Source organism: Anomalospiza imberbis, chromosome 8 (genome assembly GCF_031753505.1).
Source record: "Anomalospiza imberbis isolate Cuckoo-Finch-1a 21T00152 chromosome 8, ASM3175350v1, whole genome shotgun sequence".
Classification (NCBI taxonomy): domain Eukaryota; kingdom Metazoa; phylum Chordata; class Aves; order Passeriformes; family Viduidae; genus Anomalospiza; species Anomalospiza imberbis.
Genome location: NC_089688.1, coordinates 17,954,134 through 17,978,849, shown reverse-complemented (window position 1 = coordinate 17,978,849; position 24,716 = coordinate 17,954,134). Strand labels below are relative to the sequence as shown.

The 24,716-nt window shown below is 42.1% G+C and overlaps 1 protein-coding gene across 2 annotated transcripts; it reads left to right on the top strand.

The window, feature by feature from the left end:
- The first annotated feature begins 203 nt into the window (after positions 1-203).
- TMEM273 (transmembrane protein 273) lies at positions 204-18,190 on the top strand. 2 transcript variants are annotated; one of them, XM_068197580.1, is made up of 6 exons: positions 204-350; positions 4,740-4,790; positions 5,509-5,619; positions 6,131-6,155; positions 15,033-15,059; positions 16,068-18,190. In XM_068197580.1, exons 1-6 carry the CDS (start codon positions 257-259, stop codon positions 16,069-16,071), a joined length of 312 nt encoding a protein of 103 aa, XP_068053681.1. In that variant the 5' UTR covers positions 204-256; the 3' UTR covers positions 16,072-18,190. The 2 variants fall into 2 exon arrangements, with proteins under 2 accessions (XP_068053681.1, XP_068053680.1); XM_068197579.1 differs by lacking the exon at positions 6,131-6,155.
- The last annotated feature ends 6,526 nt before the right edge of the window (positions 18,191-24,716 follow it).

Genomic DNA, 24,716 nt, shown 5'->3' with positions numbered 1-24,716 from the left:
GATGTTTTCGATATGCAAAAATAACTGTTTTTGTTTAAAGGTGCCTTAGAGAGCAAAACAGTTGAACCAGGCTGTGACTGTTGGCTGTCCACCTTCCCCACAAAACATTTTCAAGTTTGTTTATGTATTGAGCTTAAACCCAAAAAAGGGAACTTCTGTTTGCAAATCTAACTACTCAGGATGTGACTGTAGTTTCTCAATAATCATGTGACCTACTTTAGCTTTTTTTTTCCGACACTGCATTAGAGCAAAATTCATGAACACTTGGGTGAAATCACTCTGGTGTCACAACTTCATAATGACCTTACTAACAAGCTGGATATCAGCACCAACAGCACTTCTTCTCTTACGTAAGTGATCTAACTTATTTGTTTTCCATTCGTTCTGAGAACTTTTATTCCTGAGCTTGATGGGCTTATTTATTCCCTAGCTTAATTGTCTATATCTTGTGTAAAACTTTTTTTCTTGGAGAAAAAACATTTGTTGAGCCAGTGGGGTACTTTGCTGAGTTTTCTAGCTCACATTTCCTATTCTGGGTGCAAAGGGCTCAGCTGTGCACAATCCAGAAGGCACAGTGAAATTAAATGCCTGCAGCTTTGCAGATGAGATGTGCACCTGCTGAGCACCTTGTTTAGCACTTTGTTTCCTTCTCCCTGTACAGGAAACAGTACTTCAGTAGAGTTTGAGGGAAAATTGACCCGTGTGCATGCTGACTGCAAGCTGCTTTTGGACTCTCCCTCACCGGACTTTCACGGTCCTGACTCACGCTGCTTCTAATGCTCCCTGCTGGCCCAAAGCAGGGCTTTCTCACAACTTGTTTCTTACTTACTTCATTCTTACTCATCTCCACGTTGTGCAGGGAAGAAGCGGGGCTCATGGCTAGGAAACCTCAGCAGGGGTCATATGAACGCTGGGACAGTGTGCTCTGACGGGAGAGGGGAGCTGGCAGCAGTTCCATGGGCTACTGCCGTCCCTGGACGTTTGGTAAGGGGGAAGGCACCACCCTCTGGTGGCAAAAGCCTCAGTTTTTACCTCCTCCCATACTACCCTGCTTCATGCAGACATTCACTGAAAATCACCATCTACACCTTGGGAATCCCACAGGAGCAGCTTGCCCCACCTGAGACATGCAGACCGGTTATTCCAGCTTGCATCCACTGGATATCGGCTCCTGCCTCACCTTCTGCAAAGCTGGCCGCAGATCTGCAGCAGTGCTCTACCCTGCCTCTGGGGCTCCCAGAGATTTCCTTCCTTTCCTCTTTGCTGCCTCAATTATAAATGGCAGTGAGCTCCTGGCTGCTGCAATGCCACAGGACCAGCCATTATCTGTTGCAATGAGGAGAAATATGAGTTGTTGGAGGAAGGGAAAAAAAGTCACGTGGAAGCAGGAGTTAACAAGCAAAGGGACTAAGGCAAATGCCGTGTACTTAGAAAGACGAGGCACACATTGCTGTTTATCACTGCAGGTTAGGGCTGGGAATGGTTTACAATACCTAATCCGGCGGGGAAATTGAGCTCTTCCTGCTCCCTGATTTTATGCCCAAATTGCATTCTGCACCGTTTTCCTGGCTGAGCTGACCTCTGAGCAAGGTACTGCGTGAGCAGAGCCGTGTCGCAGAGAGCCCAGGCACAGCAGCGTGACACAGACGCTGCTCTCTGCTCGGCTCAGCTCTGTGTGCAGCAAGGTCTGGGGAGGGCTGAGTCTGCCCACAGTCACCCCGAGATCACAGACCGGAGGCTCCCAGCCCAGTGAGTTTATCTGCGGGTCCATCGCGTGCTCAGCAGCTCTACCTTGCCGCGGGGAAGCACAGCGGCAGCGTTACTCTGTGCCACAGTGAGTGCGGCCGGCAGGGAGAGCTTCCCGCTGAGAGCCCGGCCCCGGCCCCGGCTCCGCTCAGCCGGCGCGGCTCCCCCGGCATCTCCGTTCCTCTCTGTACTGCCCCCACCTGTGAGCAGGGCCCACCCAGCCTGCGGTCTCGTCTGCCGGCTCTGCCAGCAGCACACTCACCAAAGGTGTTCCCCAGCGGCTGGAGGCGCAGCCCGGTATCTCGGCAGGCTCCCGGTGCTGCCAGAGCCGGGGGCACATCCCCATCACCGTGCCAGCTGCACACCGTGCCCGAGCCAGGACACAGGGCAAAGAGCACCGCCACTGGATTCGAGACTCTTTGAAAAACGATCCACGAGTCACTCGAGCGCGGGTATCAAATTCATCTGCTAGGCTCTTCCACACAGGAGCAAACACTCTGCAAGTCCAGAGGGTTTATTCAAGACGTGAGTGTAAGTCTAAACTCCCGACAGAGAGAGTCAGAAATCCAGCACTGGGACTAGAGCACTGCGGAGCTTAAGCCATCATTTCTAACCCCCCTCCAAATGGGAGGTTTTTGTACGTCCCCAAAAGATCTAAACTGCAGATAAGATCAAGATCAAACAGAAAATTGTGTATTTGAATTACTTAATCCACCTATTTCTGCCCAAGAAAAAAATGAAACAAATAGAATCCACCTAACACAGTCTTTGACAGCAAGCGGTATTTAAGCAGCATCCAGTAAATTATATTAAACCTTAATTAAAAGCATATTGAAAGTATGAATTGAAAATATTCTCTTTATTCTTGTGGATTTTCAGGAATTTCCCTCTCTTTTTAAAAAGAAACTAATAATTTAATCTCAATATATTAAACTGACCTACATAAAATATTCCATGTAAAATATTATTTCTGCCATAAAACACATAATCTGTCACTGGTTTAATTCCATTAGAAAGCATACATTAAGGCCTATGTATTAGGATCATTAGGATAATAGAAGTAATACAATATCACTTTTATTATGCATGAATTTAAAACATTTTTCATATGAGCACAAAGAATAATTAAGGGGACAGAAGAAAGGTGTTTTTTTTAAATTTATAATGAAATAAAATCACAGGCGAGAGCAAAGAGACTAGTTTTTAATATGGAAAAAACAGAAGCTATGCTTTTTGTGCCCACTGTGTAGCCTTAGAGCTTTTTGTTCTTTTTAAATTTCCTTGTCTTTATAACTTTGATTTTGGTCATTTAGTATAGCCATTATAAGCACAGATTCTCTACCCCTTACAACTCCTTTTCTGAATGTCATGGACGTTTTGGAGAGAAAACATTTCTGCTTGTATAAAATAAGTTCCCAGACATTTTCATTATGTAGAAAAGTTTGGCAAAAAAAAAAAAAAGACTTTCAGCTCTGAATTAGAGTTCCCAATTTTTTTTTTTTTTTTAAACTCAAGCTCTTCTCCAGATTTTTGAAGCTTGATTTGTAATTTGTTAAAATTTGGGAATAGAAATGCGATTAAGACCAGGAAATAAAAATAAATCTGTTATAAGCCACCCAGTATATCAGATTTTTTTGGCATAACCCTGGAAGCCCCAGGGCCCACACTCAGCTCAAGAGTTTTAGCAGTCTGAAAAGCAGACATAAGATTATTTCTGTAAAGATGCCAAAATGCCTTGTTTTGGAATGTAAGGACTGTGCTTCAAGCTTAAAAGCAGTCATGTTTCTAGCATTCATTTTACTGGCCAACAAATGAAAGTACAGACCCCAAAACCTCAAGAAAATAAAATTCTTTGTCCACAAAACGTGGAGGGGAGGAGCTGGGACATTCAATGTTGGACACCTTAGCGGCAGGAAAACTGAGTGCATTTAAGACACTGAAATTCTACTTGGGTTTCAGCCAGCCAATACTCCCTCCCGATTCCCTGCTATGGTGGGGAATGCTAATGAAAAGATGATGCTGAGTGCAAAGCAGCTGTGTCCCCTCCAGGTGCCCCATGTCCTGTCACCCCACCAAAGAGCAGTGACTTTGTGTTGTGCCTGAAGCATGTGCAGGAGGCAGGCGTTGAGCAGCACACAGGTTTAGAATGCAGGAGTCATATCTGCCTTTAAAGCTTCTCATGGTCCAGCACCTCATGCAGCTACACATCAGTTACATCATTTGGAGCCACTTGAAAAGGCCTTGGTGGAAATATCCTTCACTGAAAAAACATTCAAGTGTACATTTTTAACAAATTCCTATAACAACCAAGAAACATTAAAACTAAACACAACCTCTCCTTTTTCTCATTTTTAAAAAAGTTGATTCTGTTTTCTTGCTAAAGTATGTGGGAATCGTTTTCTTCAAAGCCACACCATTCTGAGGGCCTGCACACTCTGAGCATCAGGCACCATGGCTCAGCGGCTTTATGGAGAAGGGAAGGGCCGGGAGGTGTCCTTTTCATGAACAGGAAATGTGGTGTAGAATTCTCTGGAAAGGTTTGTTTCCAGCCTACAAGATTTGCTTGCAAAAGACTCTTCTCTGCCAGCAATAAATCACATTCGGAAGATTGGAACTCCAGGCAGGACTGGGGTTCATGGGAAAACGGGTGTTGGGCTATGCCATATCCTCACTTATTAGGGTGTTTTATTAGCTTTAGTGCATCTGTAATCTTTTCCTTGATTTATAGCAGCTTCTCTTGTATAGAGCTCTCTGGCTTGCGGTGACAAAACTATGGAATGGAAACAGTGCTAAGGCAACATAAAATTTCGGAATTGTATTTTCTCTTTTGGTCAAAAACTGGGATGCCCTCATTAACTTGACGGATAACATTAGTCAGATTCTATTCATTCAGATTCTATCCTAAGATTTCCTAGGATCAACTATCCCCTTGGAAAAAGCCAGAAATGGCATTCTGCTCAATGTCCTAACAGGCTAAAATATTTCCATTCCAGATTTTTGGAGAGCAAAGGTACATGCTTCTGGAAACCCAGAGGAGGAAATAGGTGAGTTCATGGTGGGATTTACACTTCCAGGCAGGAAATTAGAGGCAAAATAACAAAACTGAATGTCCTTAGAAGACTTCGTATACTTTTTAGGTGTAGAAGACACTGTGAGTTTGTAGTTGCCTATGCTGCAGAGTCCTGTCATGTGACTGACTCTAAATTACGTGTATGAGGACAGAGCATGGGACTCAGATCCTGAACACAGGCACCCCCCTGCCTGACATGCAACCCTTATGTACACACAGTGATGCCAAATCACAACACATAGTTTACACTTGCAAATTCCCCTTCCTCTCAGCAAAAGCTTACAGAGGCAGAACAGCTGGGCAAGGCAGAAGGCAAGGGACAGGAAGGTGGATATGTGCATGTGCATGTCTGGAAGCAGCAGTAACAGTTTGGAAGGATGCAGATTGGCAAAGGAGTGTGGATGGGGGATTTTGCTTTTGGGGTGTAAGTAAAGCCCTGGCTCTAAAACTCAGCTTATACCTGCACACCCCAAAAGCTGAAGTTGCTCATCATCATAAAACACCCTCGAGCCCCTTAGCCACAGGTTCACATGGCTTCATTGTACGCAGGGATTTTAAAGAATAGACTCAGACTCTTCTCAGCTAACTACTCTGACTCGGCATTTTTTTAGGGATGTGTTACATCTGAAACTCAAATAATGTATTTATTATTTAATGGTGTATACTCACTGAGTTGTTTTCAATATTTGCAGATTACACATATGTTATTATAGGAGTTACTCTGGGAGCAGTTCTAGCAATTTGTTTTGTAGCAGTAATAATCTGCATGATCAAAGCCAAAATGATTGACAGCGACTTTGGAGGTAAGAAAAAATAGTCCTGATCCCTTTTCCATAGATCTAGCTTTCCTCATCTTGTGATACAGCAGATCTGAGCATCAGTGTTAGCAACTGTGTATGTACAACAGCTCTGGTTTTCCTGTGAAGAACTATTTTAAGAGTGTCTGAATTGCTGGACTGCCTAGAACTGCAGATTCACATTTCACTATAACCAAATCTATTCTTCAGCCTCAAAGTTGTTTCTCATGATACCTGGGGGATATGCTACAACCAAACTCAAACCAGACAAAGTATTAACTAAGACACAGCTCTGAGAAAATTATCATGAGATGTTCCAGCTGGAAGAATCAAGGAGGGCTTTAGGAAAGTTGCATGACACAACTAATATCAAAGAGTTTTGCCTCAGAAAGGATGGCTGAATCTTTATCAGCTGTACCTATGTACTCCTGGTTGCCTCATCACAAATTCTGTGGAGGCCTATCAGCACTCTGTTCCTTGTTTCTCAGCTAACCACATTTTCCTCTTCTCACTTTAGAGTCAGATGGCAAAGTGGAAAGAAGGTAAGAGTAATTGTGTTTTCTGTTATGCACAGCTTTTAATTTCTCTCTCTCATCATGCATGATGTTTCCCCACATTGGAATGATTGCACACATGGCAAGCCTCTAGAGGACTGGGATATCTAGTGAATCTGTATGGGAAAAGGAATTTTCTTCTAACTGCTTTTCAACATTTCAGAAATACACAAGAAAACCTAGCAGACTGAGATTCTTTTTAAAATGAAAATCCTTCAAACACTTGTGATGAAGCTTCTTTTTCATTTGTTTGTACTATGCATAATAACAGCAAACTCTGAGTAAATGGCTTCATCTAAGGTTACTGTGTCTGCATCTCAGTTCTGAAAACTCCCTTCACTCTAGGCTCTTATAAGTCAGGGTCATGCAGTAATCATTCCTGCTGGGAGGGATGCCTCTTTGCCCTTCACCTTCCTCCCCCTTATCCAGAAAGAGTAAGGCCATTTTAGGGTTTGAGCACCTGAGCAGTTCACCAGCAGGAGAGCAGAGCCAGCCTTCTGAGGCAATGGCCACTCTGCATCTCCCTCAAGGACAGGCAGTGGGGAAGGGATGTACAGGAGCAGAGACCCTGGACTGCAAGTTGTCTGTTGGCTCATGGTAACCTACAAATGTGGACACTTGTGTCCCTTTGAGACATTTTATAAGTGACTAAAAAACCCCAAACATCAATTAACGAGCATTCTCATCAAGGGAAGACAACAGCTATACTCTGTGATCTCAGAAATGGCTTTTGGCCTCTCTCAGAGAGCTGGATAGAAGAATGTCCCCACCACAGCCATTCCTCATAAAGAGAGCACAGCATATGTAAACACTGAATTAAAGACCAAAGCAAGAACACCCTTTGTAGCAGCAGCTTCAATGTTTTGTGTGCCTGACAGAGAAGGGCCTCAGTCCTGAAGCACACGTTATTTTCCCAGGGAGACACTCCTTCAGCGTAACTGGCACAAAATATTTCCTTTTTTAGTAACACACCATTCTCTGGCAAGACTCTGGCAATTTCTGTGCATTAACCTGAAATTGATTAGGACTATGATAAGGTCAGAAGAACAAACATAGAGTACCTGGTAAACTTTAGACAGAACAATGAACAAGAAAGTCAGGAGAAAGAGCTAAGCCAGAATAGAAAAGCCAGAGACCAGAGTCAAGAGAAAAGAGAATAAAGGGATGAGAGGGACAAAGACAAGAAGAAACACAGAAGGCAGTGGTAGATTTACTGCCTGGGTGAAATGCAGACAGGATGATCTATGAACTGTTCCACACTGGACTTCTCTAGCCCTCTTTGCTGTTTATTATGTGTCGTATTTTCCTTCAGAGACAGACTGAACATTTATTACATCATCCTCTGATCTTTCTAGGGGAAGTGGTTGACTTTGTGGTGGCAGCAAAATTTAACATCTTTAGTGGTGACTTTACATTGACCTCTTTGATGTTTCCTTATCCCAGTCTGCAGCCATTTGCTAAAAGATAGACTAAAATTTCCAGTTTCATGACAAAATTCTGGTCTTAAGGCTGGAAGTGTGACACAATACAGAAACATTTTGCCTTAGAGCCACTGACACTGACTGGTGAGAGAAACTCTAATTCCACAATATTCTGGGGCAAAACTATTTATGTTAAAGATGACACTTTTATGGCTAAGTAGAAAAAAACTTAGAAATCCACTGTCACTTCTTAATCAGTGTACTTTTCAATTCTACTGTGGTAATCAGTAATTTACTAGCAAATCTTTGTTCTCATTCACTTCACGGCATCTATGTATTACTCTCTGGTAGGTCACTAAGGGATTCTATAATGCTGATAATCTGTGGAAACAGAATAGCCTTCTACTGGTTTGGAGGAAACCTCTGGCAGTAAAAATACTACCAGAGCCATATAAATATTTTAAAATGTCCCTAATAAACTAATACTTAGTAGGATTTATTTAGGTCATCAGAGACACATATGATAATTAGGTCTAAGTTGATTTTACCTACTTGCCTCAGTTCCCTAGGAAATTCTATTTAATGAAATTTTTAGACCAGTGGCTAGTCCTAGAAAACCCTCTGATAAAGTGAAGTCCATTATCTGAAATCACCTGATTTATTCCAACCAACCATATAGCCATCCTGAATCCCTCAGGGAAAGACAACCTGAAGCCTTCATGATGGTGTTAAGAGACACCATCCCTTTAGGACTGGACAGGAGAACTGGAAAATCTTCTGCAAACAGCTTCATTTTCTGCTTGACCAGGGATGATTATTAATGCTTGTTTAGAAAAAAAAAATACTTAATCCAACTGATAGAACACTCAACAAAATTCACCTTCAGCCAAATTTTGTTTTAAATTTTGCATCATTATTCCTACAAATGCCACCAGCCACTCAATATTTCCCTAGCTGGGAAATACTCCAAGTGGGCATCACCCAGCACTGCACTTCCATAGACAATGGAGTTGCTCAGCCTCGTACCAGCTGAAGGTCTTGATGCAGATAATCATCCTCTGTGTCAGAACCCCAGTTAGCTGGTACTGAACCTAACTGACCCCTTCCAAGAACAGATTTCCACTAAAATCAGGAAGTATTCGGATGCATCCCCCTTGATAATTTCCAAAATACTTAAAACACAAGTGTTTTGATACTCACATGATACTGACAGCTCATTGTGAAATAATTAACAGAATTTACCACTTTATTTAGTCAGGTACATAACATTAAGATTTAAACAATCAATTCACAATGGGTTGCCCTTAAACTCAATGGGATATTTACTAACACTTGAGAAGAAAAATGCTTGAGGCAAGATTCTGTCAGCCAACAAAACAGCAATTTATATGTCAACTGACAATTATTTAATGTCCTCTTTTTTAATTAATAGCTCATGTCAGTATCAAATGCCATCTTGGTGTAAGCTTGGTAAATTATAATGCCTAAAATTTCATGCAAGTTTAATGTATTCATAAAAATGTCTGGGAACATTTAATGCTGGCAATATTTTGAGTTAACTACAGTGCATGTCAGCCAGATTTATTTTGACAGGAGACAAAGAAAGAGACATACAGAGACAAGGAGAAGGGTGGAGAGACAGAGAATGTTTACTAAAAAGGAAAAGGTACATATTTTAAACCTGCCACAAATGAATCTGTTGTCAACACATCCTGGGCAACAGCACACATAAAATTCCCCATGCCATTCACTGGGTTCTACAGGACTCCATGTAAATCATTCAGTAGAAAATCAGGTTCTAAATGTAATACACAAGTTCTTCTGAAGTTTTATGGAAGAGAGAAGGAGCGTGGGAGGTGCTTGCCAAGCGTATTGGTGATTTTCTTTTCCTATCCAAAGCCTCATCTAAATATTCTCTTATATTTTCCCTCCTGACTTTCAAAGGACCAACTTCTCTCTCCTTTGCTAGACTGTGCTTGAGAAACACAGGACACTTTTGAGAATTGTAGCATTCTTTAGGTAAATGGAGCAGGTCTTAGAATGTTACTGCACTTTGAAAGCCTCCAATATGTTCTAAAAAAGCACTGAAAACAGTGCCACACGTTGCATAGGAGGTGAAATCATCCACTTTGAAAATATAATCACAGATTGATGACATGGAAAAGACTAGGTTTGGGCAATCATGTGCAGGTTTCAGTGCTGAGAGGCAGTTTCTTCCAACTACCAGAACTATGGCAGCCTAAATATCTGAACCAAGAGTCTTTTTTCTAGCATTCTGTCATGTTCAGGTCTGTAGCCTGAGAGGCAGGGACAGTGAACAAGATCTGATTGATTTTTCCTAGCATTCTGTCATGTTCAGGTCTGTAGCCTGAGAGGCAGGGACAGTGAACAAGATCTGATCTAAAAATATCATATCCTTCAAACAGGTTTAAAGTCAGATAGAAAGACAAAGATCTTGGTTTGGAGATGAGAAGAGCTTTTTCTGATCCAAACTTGGTCTACAACACTGTGAATTGCAGAACACATCATTTAACAAACAGGAAGCCAAAAACATAGACATGAGTCTCGTCACCTGCAAATGAGAGAGACAGTCTGTCCAGTCACTGGAGTCTGAGCTCACAAATAAACTTAACTGGAGATCTAGTTTTGATGCTAGAGTGGGTACTTGAAAAAGGCACATGTGGGAGTCCTTTGGAAAATGGTCCCTAAATTTACAAACCAAAATCCCTAATAAATACAAATTGAAAAAAAGAGACTTTAGCCTTGTCTGAGAGTGTCACTGAAAGAGTGATGCACAAGGGAAAAGGGTCAATATGGACAGCACAGGTTTCCCAGGATGCTGGGCACTGAAATGCATTGCAGCCCCTCAGATACTGTGCCAGCTATTCACAGGTAACACTGTAAGTTCAGCCCACAGCCCAGCAGCAAGTTGCCTGCATCTATCCGTGCTCTCCTAAAACAAGCCTATTTTTTCTTTTCCTGTCCCAGGAATATTTTAAACCATGCAGTCAGTTTGATCTTCTTGGATCTTTAGCAGACCAGTCATGTAGATGCAGCAGAATCTTTGACACCTCTGTGTGAATGGATTCTCTTAACATCCCTCAGTGATGCCCTAAGCTGTTCTTTCACTTGCCACTCTTGGTTTCCCAAGCAGACCTTCACAAGGTCTTTCATTCTGACGAGTAGAATATTCTACGTACAGTTCAATCATCACATCAACAAAGTTTTCAGAAATTGTCAGTGGTTTACATAGAAGGAAAAACAGAGTGAACAATGACACTTAACCTCTCCAATGATCCAAATAAGCTTTGCAAAATCAGTCACAAATTATTCCTGTGAGATCTGTTTTGACTACAGAGCCTCTCTTCACATTGCCACCTGGCCTAAAACCAGTAGTGAAGAACTGTCACGAGAATGGGAGTGGAAGACAGCTTGGAGGGCTCCAGTTCTCTTAGGCAGAAGTGCATTTGCACTTCACTGAGTAGATACCACTTGCACAAGATGAGTGTGGCCCTGTTGTTACACAGAACAGGCCCAATTCCTTGCTCAGCACTGTAGGGAGTAGTGGGTGGTTGATAGGCTGAAGGCTGTATTCACTGCTTTAGGTTTCCTCAGCATTCATCCTGGGAATTGAGTTCAATGGAAAATATTTAAAGCTTCACAAATGCCATAATCATGCATGCTATTGCAAATAAATTTAAGGACGAGTAGAGATGAACTAAACAACCTCACATGAGTGCAAATGTTAAAAAACGGGCAAATAATCTCAGCAAAAATGGCTGTCTCAAATCCTTTTAATATACATTTGCATAAACAAAATGTCAATATCCATCCTGTGTTGAGGCAATAGTCACCAGTGACTAGAGTAATAAACTGTTTTTTCTTCCTACTTCTGGTACTGCCCTGTCTAGCTGAACTTGTTCTTCTGAACAACCTTGGACAAGTCCCTGGCTCAGGTTACCCTTTCCATAAAATGAAATTAATATTTTTATCACACACTTCAAAATCAAGGACATTAAGCTTTGCACTATGCTGGGGACAGCTGGCTTTAAAAAGCAGCAGTAAGACACTCTGTAGGCTCTCAGCTCCCTTAGCACCATTCCTGGATTGAGGGAATACAGACACAGCCCCTGAAAGACAGTTTATGTATATATATACATATACACACACACACTACACACATATGCATGGCACAAACTTCTAGGGTGAGATTAATTCATTAAACACATTTCAATGATACAGCATATGTCATTGATGCCAGCTATGAGCCTGATGGGCAGAGCCACACTTCTGGCTATTTTTTGCTCCCCTGGCCACCCTCCACATTCCCTGGGAGGGCACCTGGCCCAGGGTGCCTGTTCGCCTCTTGGATCTGGGGACTGCCTTTGTGGTTGACCTTTTCACAGCTGCCAAACAGGGAAGAATCCTTACTCTTTCCTACCCCTCTGCACAACTGTTTGGGGCTAGTCTTGAATAGCTCTAAATAATTTGATTGTAAGAGTTGGTGCCAAACGTGCTGAGTCAGGAGAATGCTTTCCTGGTAAGATTCAGACACCTGTCAGAGGCAATTCCTTCCACAGCCGTCGTGGTCACTGCTGGCAAACTTGCTGGTGCAAATGATTCCAGCACTGAACGAGTAATTCTACCCTTCCCTAGAGCTGCTGCAAGTCTGGATACAAAAAAAAAATGTGAAATGTTTCTGGAAGAGTACCCTCTTCACGCCTGTCAGCAGGCACCCAGGGTAACTCAAGTATTAGATGCTACCGAGCAAAGAGCCTCCTGCTCCCTGGCAGCACCAGTCTGCCAAACAAACTGAGTAACTCTGTGTTGCCTAGGGCTTGTCAGAGAAGTGACAACATGGGATTAGTTAGGAATGAAAGCTGCTATGATAGTTTAAATGACAGCTTAAAACCAACACAAACCTAGGCCTCTTGACGCAAGAAGCTCGGGGGTGCCGCAGGTATTAGACAAGAACAGCATCGAATTAGAGCTCCTGCATACTCCAACTCAAAGGTTTTCATGTACCACATTTAATTTCTGCACACAAGTTCACACTAGACTTATGAAAAAAGAATCACTGATTTCAAATCCTAGGAACTTTTGTCAGTGCCATCTCAGAAAATAAGATTATTTACAGATCCTTTTTTAAGATCATGTGTACAGTCTATCGCATCATTTTGTTTCAGTTCCCTGATCTCTTACTGTCCAAGAGTTCTGCCTTGAACAACCTGCACTAAGTATCAGCACAGCTGTTTGTTTTTCTCCTGATTGTTGCTTATAATCATCCACACTCCATATTCATTGTGTACTTTACAGCCTGGTGTCAGAGAACAAATAGCAAGCTGAAAGAAATCAATGAGTACCACAAAGCGATGCTGACTTCTGCTGCAAGTGCTTGGGGATCTGTGGTGTACTTCACAGCAGTTCACAGAAGTTTATGGGCTTAAAGGCTTTCCATATGGATTTAAATGGGGTTTAAAGACACTTTGCAGAGGGTCACAGAGTCAACAGAAAATTTGCATGGTCTTCTAAAGGAAAAACACTGTCTGAAAAGTTGTTAGTTTTTTGTGTGTGTTTCAGTGTGTGCATTAAAAGAGCACCTGGCTGACTCCCAAGTCTTATTTCTACACAGACACTGAAATGCTTGTGCTGGCACAGGAGAGGTGGAAGCTGGGGATAAGAAGAGTAACTAACCCTGTGGGCAGAAATGGACGTTTTAAAGTGTTTGTGAATGAGGTTCCATGACTCCCTGGAGGAGAGCAAAGCACAGGAGCAAAGGATGTCCCATGTCTAGAGAAAGGCCTGCTTCACTTCTCCCCTTCCCAGCACAGCTGCATGTTCTGCTCAGGTGACAGCCTTCCCTACTGTCTCAGGGAACTGGCCCTGCCAAAAATCAATGTGGTGGAACATGAAAATAATCTTCAGAGGTACCAGGCTGTTCAAGGACGTCTGGCACAAGAGAAGTGCTAAAATATTACAGCTGAGGTGCCAGGGAAGGCTGGACTGTCCTGTCTTGCAGGAACTGGCATTGTCAAAAATGGGAAGACAGCCACTATCTCAGGGTAACTTACCAATTGCATTGGACTATATGGAGAAGAGCATTGGCCTCCCAACCAATCTCTTATTTTCTCTTTATACATGTAGAGAATTGAGTTAGGATTAGACCACTTAGGCAATCACTTAGGAACTGCCCTTCCTAGCAGTTCCCTGCCAGCTTCTTCTCCTGTGACACAGGCAGGAGAACCTCATCCAACTGCTGATTCACCTCAGTTAGCCCATATCATTTTGCACTGGCCTGCTCTGTATTAATCTGTTATTAGAAGTGGGAAAAATATTGTATTTTGAAAGTTGGCTATAGATCCAGACAAAAATTTGTGTAGCACTTCACAGGCTGTTATTTTTTGTGACGAAATTTTTGACAAGTTCATAAGGACAGCCTATATCAGGTCCCTGGTTATGTTTTGAAATGCCTCTCCTTTCTGGGAAAGGGCTGCCACGAACTGCAACAAGCTGAAAAATATTATTGCATAACTGTTACATCTTGGGTAATGTCAGGGCTGTGTCACTAAAAGAAATCCCTTGTGTGTGCAAAGTACCAGACTAGCACAGGCAAAGGAGGGCTGAGACAAGCCCCAGGTACCTCCAGAATGGTCACCAGGCAAGCAGGCAGGTAGTGATGAGCCTTTGTCCTTGCATTCCAGCAGCAGACACTTTCTCTGGCTGCCCTGGGAGCTCCCAAGGGCTGGGCAAAGCAGGCAGAATGGGAATTTTGCTGTGACTGTGCTGCAGGCAGTGCAGGCACTGCTCCCTTACAGAGCTGTGCTGACTCACCCCAGCCCCAAACCAGAGAAGGAAATAAGGGAGGAAAAGCAGCAGAACAGAAAAAATGCCTCTGATTCCAGCCTATGTCTCACCATATGGTCTCCCATGGACTGTATGCCCAGGTCAGACTGGAAGGATGAGAATCAAAATCTTACAGACACTAACAGGGCAGCGAATTCCACATGAACAGAATTTGGCAGAGCATTCTAAAAGACATGAGTGGCAAAATTTCTTTCAGAGAAGGAAAAAAGGCTGAGGCAAATTATGTGAAGCACGGATTGTCCCTGCCTACTAAATCTCCTATGACAGTTTTCTTTAGCAAATGCTAGAAAATGCTGAGGTAGTATTGCAGGAATGGGACTACGATGAAGCTCATTTCCCTGTGGAGTCGTGAGATTTAATATAAACAAGTCGAGGGCTGCAAGACAAGATCGTGTTCCCAAGCACTGACACTAGATGGAGCAAAACTGAATAAAAGATTTAGAGCAGTGAAGAAAAGATAAAAAACTTCCCGCATTTCTGCAACTCTAATGTGTTCTCTAATGTGTTAGTCATTTGAATTCTCACCTTTGATTATGGCTCTGAAAGTCACAAGTAATAGCTCACTCTTGACACTTTGCAGGTCAAACACGGGATCAAGCCAAAACAGGTATGTTCTGGGGGAAGGGGGTGCTGGTGGCACGGGCAGCGTGATAGTGGGCAGACCCACAGTTGTAGAGGCACATCCACCTAGGGAAAGGTCACACAGCACTAAAGGCTGTGGGTTACCCTGAGCTCCTGCTGACAGCCCGGATCTGCTGGGCACTCTGCATGGGCTGAGGCAGGTAATTTAACTGTGCTGTCCCGCAGCTTCCCAGTGGCTCCCCTGGAGTTCCCCGGTGCAGGGCCCAGGCACACTGCAAGGCTGGCTGCCCTATGCAGCTGCCCCACAGCAGCAGGCACTCCAGGAAATAAACTCCTGGGAAGATGCTCCACAAAAGGGATCCAGGAGCTGCTCCCCACTCTCCCCACACTGCAAGGCTGGCTGCCCTATGCAGCTGCCCCACAGCAGCAGGCACTCCAGGTAATAAACTCCTGGGAAGATGCTCCACAAAAGGGATCCAGGAGCTGCTCCCCACTCTCCCCACACTGCAAGGCTGGCTGCCCTATGCAGCTGCCCCACAGCAGCAGGCACTCCAGGTAATAAACTCCTGGGAAGATGCTCCACAAAAGGGATCCAGGAGCTGCTCCCCACTCTGTGGCAAGGCAACAGCGGGAAGTACCCAAAATGACAATAGTCCAGTGTCTGCAATACAGAGAGCCCTGGGATGCTGCCTGAAAATGCATGGCTTGCTGCTAGTGGATTCCTACCTGGCAGTGACAAAGGCATCTGGAAGTCACCACAGCAGCCACAAGCATGCATTTGTTCTGTTAATTCACTTAGGATAAACAGATGCCTCCAAAGGTACAAAGAAACATCTAGTAAAAGAAAGGTAAGTGAAAGGAACTTCATGAATGTAACTCCAGCACCTTCATTAATAATTTTCTAGAATTCTTGTGATTTTTATCTGAGTATCTCGCAGCTCAGCTTTTACAATGATGTTTTACCTGGGATAATCCAGGTAAAACCAAAGCCAGAGAGTTATTGTTAACCTGTGATTTTTCTTTCTTCTCACAGATGACAGCAATGCAATAAGAAACCAAAGTACAAGAGATCAATAACCCTTTTGCAATCAACAGTTACCTGGTCTGAGGATCAATAGAAGTCTCTTGTGCACAGGCAGGAATCTTACCAATACCAATCCTTTTCTCTGTTCTTCAGTTGAAAGGCTGATTGATTGTTTACAGGAAGAGCTTATAGTGCAGCTAACTTCAATAACCTGCACCCAAAAGGCCTGCAATCCCCCTCAGCATATCTGTGGAGGAGATGTGTGAGGAAAATAAAATAAATGGGCTCTGTTCACTAATAGATCCTCTTTATTCTGTGATAAATATATTATTGATTTCTAAAGTCAGTTAAATATCAGGTAATCAGAAAGGTGGCAATATAATTCAGCAGCAGAATTCATGGTCACACCCATATTTCAAGATAAGTAAATAATTATTTCAGCAACTTGGACAATCATTCATTTGAGGTTAGAACAAAACAAGGCTTCTCATTTATTTCAGGAAATACATGTTTTGGGTAGGAAAATATTTCATTAATTTCAAGTTTTATCTTTTTTAGATCTAGAACTGATGTCTTTTGTAGGTGTTAGTGATGATTCCAACCATTTAAAATTAATTATGGCCGTTTAAATTTAAAAAATCCTTTTGAAATAATGTTTTTCATGTTCTGTTGATACTTCATGTCAACATTGTACAAACAAGCTAATCTGTTATTTCCAGAACTTCCCTATCCCTATTTCTTTAGCATAAAACAATGCACTAAATTCAATCAGAATTTGTGAATAATTTCAGTTTCCCAGCATCTTTATTCTTGTTCTAGCCTTATATGTTCTGGTGGACTTAATTATATCAAAATTACTTCACCTGGCTCCAATAATAAGTTTCTTACAGTGAAAAGTTAAAGCTTTGTTTCAGAACATTTAGAGTAGTTTAAATAATTTAAACCCAAGTTATTCTGTAAACACTTTCCAACTTTTAACAAAGTTTGAGTCGGTGGCTTTGGTTTTGGTTCTATTCTGTTTAATCCTCTTCTTTCAAGAATGCTGTATATAACATTGTCATCACAAGGTGCAAGAAAAAAGGGAGATTTTTGTATTTAAACCCAGGCTTTTCTTCCACCTTGTGAAGACAGGGCAGCCAGTGTCAGCTGTGAGAGCTTTGGGAACTCTTGGCCAGCATCCTCTGCTATTCCTACAGCTTCTCTCAGGAAACCCAGCAGAACTTCAAGGCTTGGGGGCCTCAGGTAGATGGCATGCCAAACTGAGTTAAGTAATATCCCAGTATTTCACAGGCAGAGCTGTATGTTGTAGCATTACAGGATGACTCCAAACAGGATGTTACACTATTTTATTGCAAATTACCATTATCCAGATACAAAGACCACAGCCTGTAAATAAATAGGATCTTCATAACCTTTTAGCTCAAGCCAAAGTCTATAGACATATGGGCTTTTTTAAATCCCTCACTTTACCATTCTTAAAGTTCACTTTTATACCTGTTTCTGCATTCAGTGTGGCAGATCATAATAAAAATAATAAAATTCTTTCCAGCTCTCCACTAATATAAGAGATTTAATCCAACTTGAAAAAAAAAAAAGAAAGCAATTGTAAGACTGAAGTCCAACCTAGAAATTCTGAGTGTTATTAAGAAATATCACTCAAAAGTCATGGAGACAAAGGCCTCCTGTCCTGTAATCAACTTTCAGATCAAGCAGAACTGATGTGCTGGGTCAGGGACTTAGAGGAAACATACTGTTAGAGCATAAGAACAGATATATCAGAAATTTGTTTTTATAAAGAATAAGCTACTGTACTACTTGTGGCTAACTAAAGGGATCTCAATATAGGCATTTTTTGACATTCACAAAGCAGGTCATTTGTCAAATGTGCAAAGGAAACTGGATAGTAATTCTTCCACACATTTTGAACAACAAAATATAAAATTTATTTTGACAGAAGAATGATATATTGGAATACTTTCCCTGGTCTCCTAGGTGTCTGTTACCCATGTCAGTAACACTGCAGTTCATTAGCAGCATTTGCTAACAGATAAACTAAAGCAGTAATGTGATACTTGTAAGTAATTTTGTGTACATGTGTAAGTGAATAAAGCATCTTGTAAGTTATCTGTTAATTGATTTGCTTCCTGCAGTATCATTTTAATTAAGACTTGGAACAGAAGAGAGAGCATGTGGTCAGGGAGGAAAGCTATCACCTTCCCTTATTTGTGTGAACAAATATTTCAGTATACATCATTTCAGTACACTGTGGGAAATAAAGATGAAAATACACAAGAAATGCTAAGCTACAAGCAGTAGAGGACAAAGTCCTGGAGAATTAAGGTTGGTAATCTTGATCAGGCAAATGTGCTGGGGTAGTGAATAGATTATGATTTCTCAAAACCTTTTGGTGTGTGCATGGGCTCCCTGGGAATGGGAGAAGGATGAGCAATACTGAGACAAGACAGCTGGGCACAAGGGACCATCAGTGCTACTGCTTCTGCTGTCACTGAGAGGTTTGGGCACGCTCATATGGGGCGACAGTCTTTTGCCATCTCAAGGAGTTGCTGTTTTGCCCATTCCTACAAGCAGCTTTATCAGCACCACTTGGAGCATCATCAGCTCCTAAATTCAGGCCAAACTGCACAGCAGTTGGAAATAATCACTGAAGGAAAACTAGATGAAAAAGGAACATCTGGGAGGCATTCAGTCAAAAGACTGAACAAAAGACACTGTTAGCTCCAGGAATTTTTGATCAAGATTCAGCCCAGGCAGTCAACATCCAGCAGAACAGGCACCTATCTGCACTCACCTGTTTGCCTGTCCAGCACAGTTTATGCCTGTCCCTGCTAAGCACCCCGTGCTCTCCCTGAGCTCATGGGCATTCCCCTGAATGAGTAACAGTGGGAAGCTCTTTGCAGCCAGGGTTTGGACACACGCCCCGGCACGTCATGCTGGACCTCAGTCCCTTCACGGCAGATGCCCATCAACGAAATGATGCTGGTGAATGGAGTTATTCAGAAGAGCAGACAGTTGTAGGCACAAGAAGTGAGCTAAGAGGTGCAGGCACAGCATGCATGTCTAAAGAGATAACAACAGCATTGGCTTTAATTACAATGCAAGAGCCACAGCAACAGTGAGATCATTCAAGTCAATTCCTTCTGTCAGCTGCATCACTGCAAATCAAAACTAACTGCAGGAGTCACACAGCTTGGTGTGACCCTCGCTCACATGATAATAAATCAGGCAAAAATCCACTGGACTCAGTACTGCTGCATGGGTAATAAAAAGATGCCTGTGGGTGGAGTCCTGGAGACCCCAGTGATATAAATCCACTCTAAAAAGTATGAGGAAGAGGAGAGTTGATTCAGCTCCTCCCAAACAGAAAGGATGACAAATATCAATGGTCAAAACATTGGCAATATGAATTTTTCTTGGATTCTCTCATGCCTGTAAATGAAAATTCAAATAATTTTAGTCAGGAATATTTTTTCTGTTTCTCACAACTGCACTTAATAAAATAAAAAAAAGAATTTTAATATTCTTTGACTCACCAAGCAAATATGGAAAAACACAAGCAAAGCAAGTACCTAACTAGCAGAGCTGATAAAGAAATTATGTTTATACTATACAAACAGGACCTATGGAGGCTTCAAACTTCTGAAAAGTGCTTTCATTACACACAAGGAATATTACAGTAGTCAGCCTAGGTCTGACAGAGGTCCATCTTCTCTGATAGCCTCTTCGCCCCAGCAAACATCTAGATGAAGCCTAAGAGCATTGCAAAGATGTGCCAATGATCTCCTAAAAGACCCTACAATCCTACAGCAAACTTCTGCTCAGTGTCACTAAGTGTTGAATTTATTGTTTTCTGGTGTATTTTTCTTCCATCGTCAGAAGTGGTTAATTCCATAGATACTATATAGTTACACATAAAAAAATCACAAAGGCCTTTGTCCTCCCTATCAGTACATCAGTGAATTTGTACAAATTTTCATGCTAACACATCATGAAAGCAATTCATATAGTCCTAAGAAGGCATGTTCACTCTTAACAAGGGGGGAAATGAGACACAGAGCAGCCTAAGTGCTGCATCAAAGGCCAGTGCAGGATCAGCAGAGCAAAGAATACAGACAAAGTTTTCCAAGCTCAACATGGTGAGCTACCTAGTAGACCATCATTCTTCTCTACTACTGCCTCCAACAAAAACGCTGCTTTTGGAATGGTTAGGTGCTAAGTATTTCACCTTATTGAATATATATGGTTTAAATTCTCATATTTCTGGCTTTAATTCCTAGACAAACCTTGTGCTTTCACTGACAGCTTCACCAAAGGGAGCCTCAGCAAAGTCAGTGACACACTGGGCTTGAACACCATGTGAGCTAATAACAAGCCCAAATGCATTGTAAGCAAAGTGGCACAGTGCACACATTCTGTCTTCTGCATCCAGACAAAAGAATGTCTCGTGTTTCCCGCCCTACGCCCCCTCTCTCCATGCCATAATCCACAGGCTGCTTGCAGGATGCAAGTGGGTTCATTTGCACCCCTCACATCACTGCTGACGGGGATCTGTCCTGATGCAGACAATCCACAAGCCTTTCCTTTACAGATCAGATCCTATCCAGCACTATCAAAAATCTTCCTCAGTCAATAGGCAATTAAAATAATTATCTTTAATTGTATTCTTCAATTACTCCACAGTACTGAGGGAGGACTCAGAGGGCTGGGACCAGATGCAAGCACATTCTGTTGTGATTAAAACTGACTGAAATGCTCCAATGAATATAAACCATTGACTATTCACCTGTTTTGGGAACAACGCCTGTATGTTTTAAGCTGCTTCATATTTAAAGTCATTAGAGTGACACCAGGGAAGCAACAGAAAGCTGTGCTGAGTGCACAAGGGCTCCTGAAGGGACGCCTTCAAAGGAGCTGTTACCTTGAAATTCATGCAAAACACAAAGTAGCTACTCAGAAGAAAAGGCCACTATGTGCTCCTTCCAGCCCAAGGGATGCAGTGCCCAAAGTAGAGCTGGAATGGCTCTCAGGTACCTCAGGGGGTCCTGGTGTGAGGAGAGGATTGGATGTGTGTGGTATGGGACTGTGGACAGTGGTAAGTTCACAGGGACTTGGCTGAGGATACCTGGGAAATTGCTTTTTCTTATAAGCCAACAGATGATATAAAGGACAACTAAATATGAGAGAGAACCAACTGATGTTGGGAAGGGGTAAAAAGTGATTGCAGAGGAAAAGGCAGAATACGTGAACTTATACTTGCATCAAATCACTGTTTTAGCAGTCAGAACAACTGAAAAATCAGAGTGGTGCCAACAGTCATTATTTAATTTTGGAGTTTTGCACTATCTGATACTCTACTTGAGACACTAAATCTTCAAGTCATATGGATGTGGCAACACCCACTATAATTTTAAATATACCTTGCTTTTGAGCACATTAATAAATAATGCCGATCTAATTAATAACATTTTCCAGATAATGTTAATGAGACAATAACTCAAATCTAGTTCCTATTACAGCATGATCTACGTGTACAAGATAGTGCAAATGGAAAATTATTCTCAAACCTATGTGATGTAACATTAACATAACCAATAAACTTTTGATTCAGATCCAACACCTGCTAGGCTTTTCAAACAAGATGACGAAGCTGTGACAGGACCTTCTTCGTGAGTCAAAAATGCCTTCCTACTATGACTAAAGGAAAATAAAAATACATCTCATGTCCTTGATTATTCAGTAGAAACCATTCATTGACCTAAAAGCAGGTACTTTTTCAGGCATCCTTCTTGGGGAGGTGATGTTATTGATCAGAATTGGGCTGAGGCTTTGAGCATGTCAGGGAAAGGAGCAAAGGGTGGCTGTGAGAGCAGCAAGGCTCATCTCCAGCAGCAGCAGCAAAGAGAACATACAAGGATCAGGGAGAATCCAGAAGTGATACCTAGACCCAAACCAAATAACAGCTGCTAGTTCTCTGCTCCCAAGCCTTTCTACTATTATCTATTATCTTCTCCTGCATAATTTGTCATAATCTCTGACTTGTAAGGCAAATTAATCATGCTTCAGAAAAAATTAGATTTCTCACCAGGAGATTATCTGTCTCTGACAAACAAGAGATAATTCAATTAGCTTCCTTTTCTAAACATTTAGTAACTGGTTTTGGTAAATTAGTCCTTTTTGTAATTTAGCTATAATTTAGGAAGATTTAATATGTCATTAGGCACACCAAATTCTATGTTAATATAACATTATGGCGGAGATTTTAATTGTCCCAGAGTCAGGAACTGTACACATAAATGGCTTGATTCCCACATGGAAGCAGCTGATAGGAAATACATAGAGCTCCACAGAAATTCTCCTTAAAAATCCCTTCTTTTAGTTAAGCACATGCTTAAGGACTCTGGAGAATAGGAGGCTTTCTCTGACTCAGGTAAGAATTCCAAGAATTCAGTGTAAAAGACAAATATTCACATATTTATTTGCAGATTCTCTACACACTACAGATATATATGGCTATGTACAGATTTAACCCTTTTCACAGTTCTCAAAGTTCCTGTTTCCCATCCTGCGATTTCCTGGGAAAATCCCAGTATCTAACAGTAGTACCCAACTGTGGCCTGTTGATGACAATTTCTTCTGTATCATTCTGGAAATAGGCCTTTTAGTCCTTTTGGACATTGCTAATTGATACTAATGTAATGGCATTAAAGAAGTCGATGCAACTACATACTGAGAGTAAAAATCAGCATCTTTCATGCTGGGGGGAAATCAAGAGACAATCAAAGCAATTGAGTTGTATGGATGCTAAAAGGCGTAAGCGGAAAAGCAGATTTCAAAGCAATGTTAATTGCTCTACAACAACAGGGTCAGCCAGACTTTGCCTGAGCTGAAAGTGAAGAGTCAGTTAAAGCAGACTGATCCCCACGCACTGCCGGCTGCAGCCTGGCCATTCCTGACTGGTCCCTGGAGCAACTGAACTCAGAGTATTCCCCAGTGCAGTAGTAACCTGCCCACGGCAGATCCTTTCAGAGCTCGTGTTTGACTGTCAGGATCCATCCCCGTACAGGCCACCAGTTGTTGGTGCTTGGTACCAATTGACAGTGGATGGGAACTGTCACTGTTAGTTTATTATCTTACTGTAAGACTTTCACACTTTCTCTCTGTGAGTCCTCATGGGCAGTTCCTTGCAACACCGACTCCTTTTCTTTCTTCTGCACAGCTGGCTGACTTCTTCCTGTCCCTAGCATGACAGCCTGGCCCTTGCTCCTCACAGCAGCAGCCAACTGACTCCAACTCTTTTCACCAGCTAACCCACTCTTTTATAACACCCATCCTTATTGGGCCATCCATCCTTATTGGACATAGCTGTGACCTATTAAGGGCAGGTCTGTTCCTGCTCTTTGGAAATCAGTACAGCCTCAACTCCTCAGGGGAAAGATTGCCTTCAGCACTATCTCTATTCTCGTACAATCCATTCTCCCACATTTGTCTGTATGGATCCACCAAAAAGTACTATGATTTGGAGAATCTCTTTCAGAAAATTTTTGAGCTCAGGCCAAGGCAGCCTCCTGCCACCATTTGAACACATTTGCCAATTTCTATCAGAACTTGATAAAAGAGCAGAACACTTCAAGACATTTACATTCCAGCAAGCTTCATGAAGGCAAGCAGCTAGAAAAAGAGGACACAAAACCCAGTTGCAAGCTTTTTCCCAGACTGGGGCCTCCCCTAAATCTCTCCTTGCAGGTTACCTTGATGCCTACTAAGATCCATGGCCTTACTTAGCAAACATTAACCAAGCACATAACCAAACCTGTTGGGAAGCCAACTTCATTAGTTCTGTTTCCTTCTCTCCCAAGACAAATCTACTTACCCTGGAAAGACACATCTCTCAGCAGAAATAGTAGGAAAATGGCCACAACTTACACCAAGGCACAAGCCCATCAGACTGGCACATGCCAACTCTGTGGTAAACCACACTGATGAAAATACTAAGGTGGTTATCACAGACCTTTTTCTCACAGCCTTTCTGATACTCAGCTGAAATGACTGGCACCTATTTACAGCCAAGTTGACCAAGAAAAGCCTCAAAGCAGCACAATCTGATTCTCTACCTGTCTTGAAAACACTCATCACTGTCATGACAAGGGAGCTTATATCTCTGTCAAAATGCCATATGTTGTAACCACTCTGCCATCACACTTTCATTTAAAGAAAAACAAGAATTTTCCTCAATTTTATTTTAGGGTTAAGATACTGCAGGACTCATTAGAAGTCGTGTTGTTCACTAGTTTAAAGCCCTAAATTAATATTTGAAATAAAATGTATAAAACTGAGGCTTTTTCATGAGTTATTTCATGTGGTAATAGGAGGCATGATTCTGCACTCAGCTGTACACCAGCAAAGACTGGGAGTAACTTGATGGAATTCCTGCAGGAAAGAGCAGTACAGACAGGAGGAGATTACAGCCCATGTATTTTTTAATTTAAAATATTCCTATATTTAACTACAGTTCCAAATGCAATGCTTATTACTGTTAAGGGATTTATTAGGCAAGGATTGCTCTGGACAAAGCCCAGCTGACCTCAGTGGGAATTTTGCCCAAGTAAACTTCCCATTGGAGTATGCAATACTATTTGTATG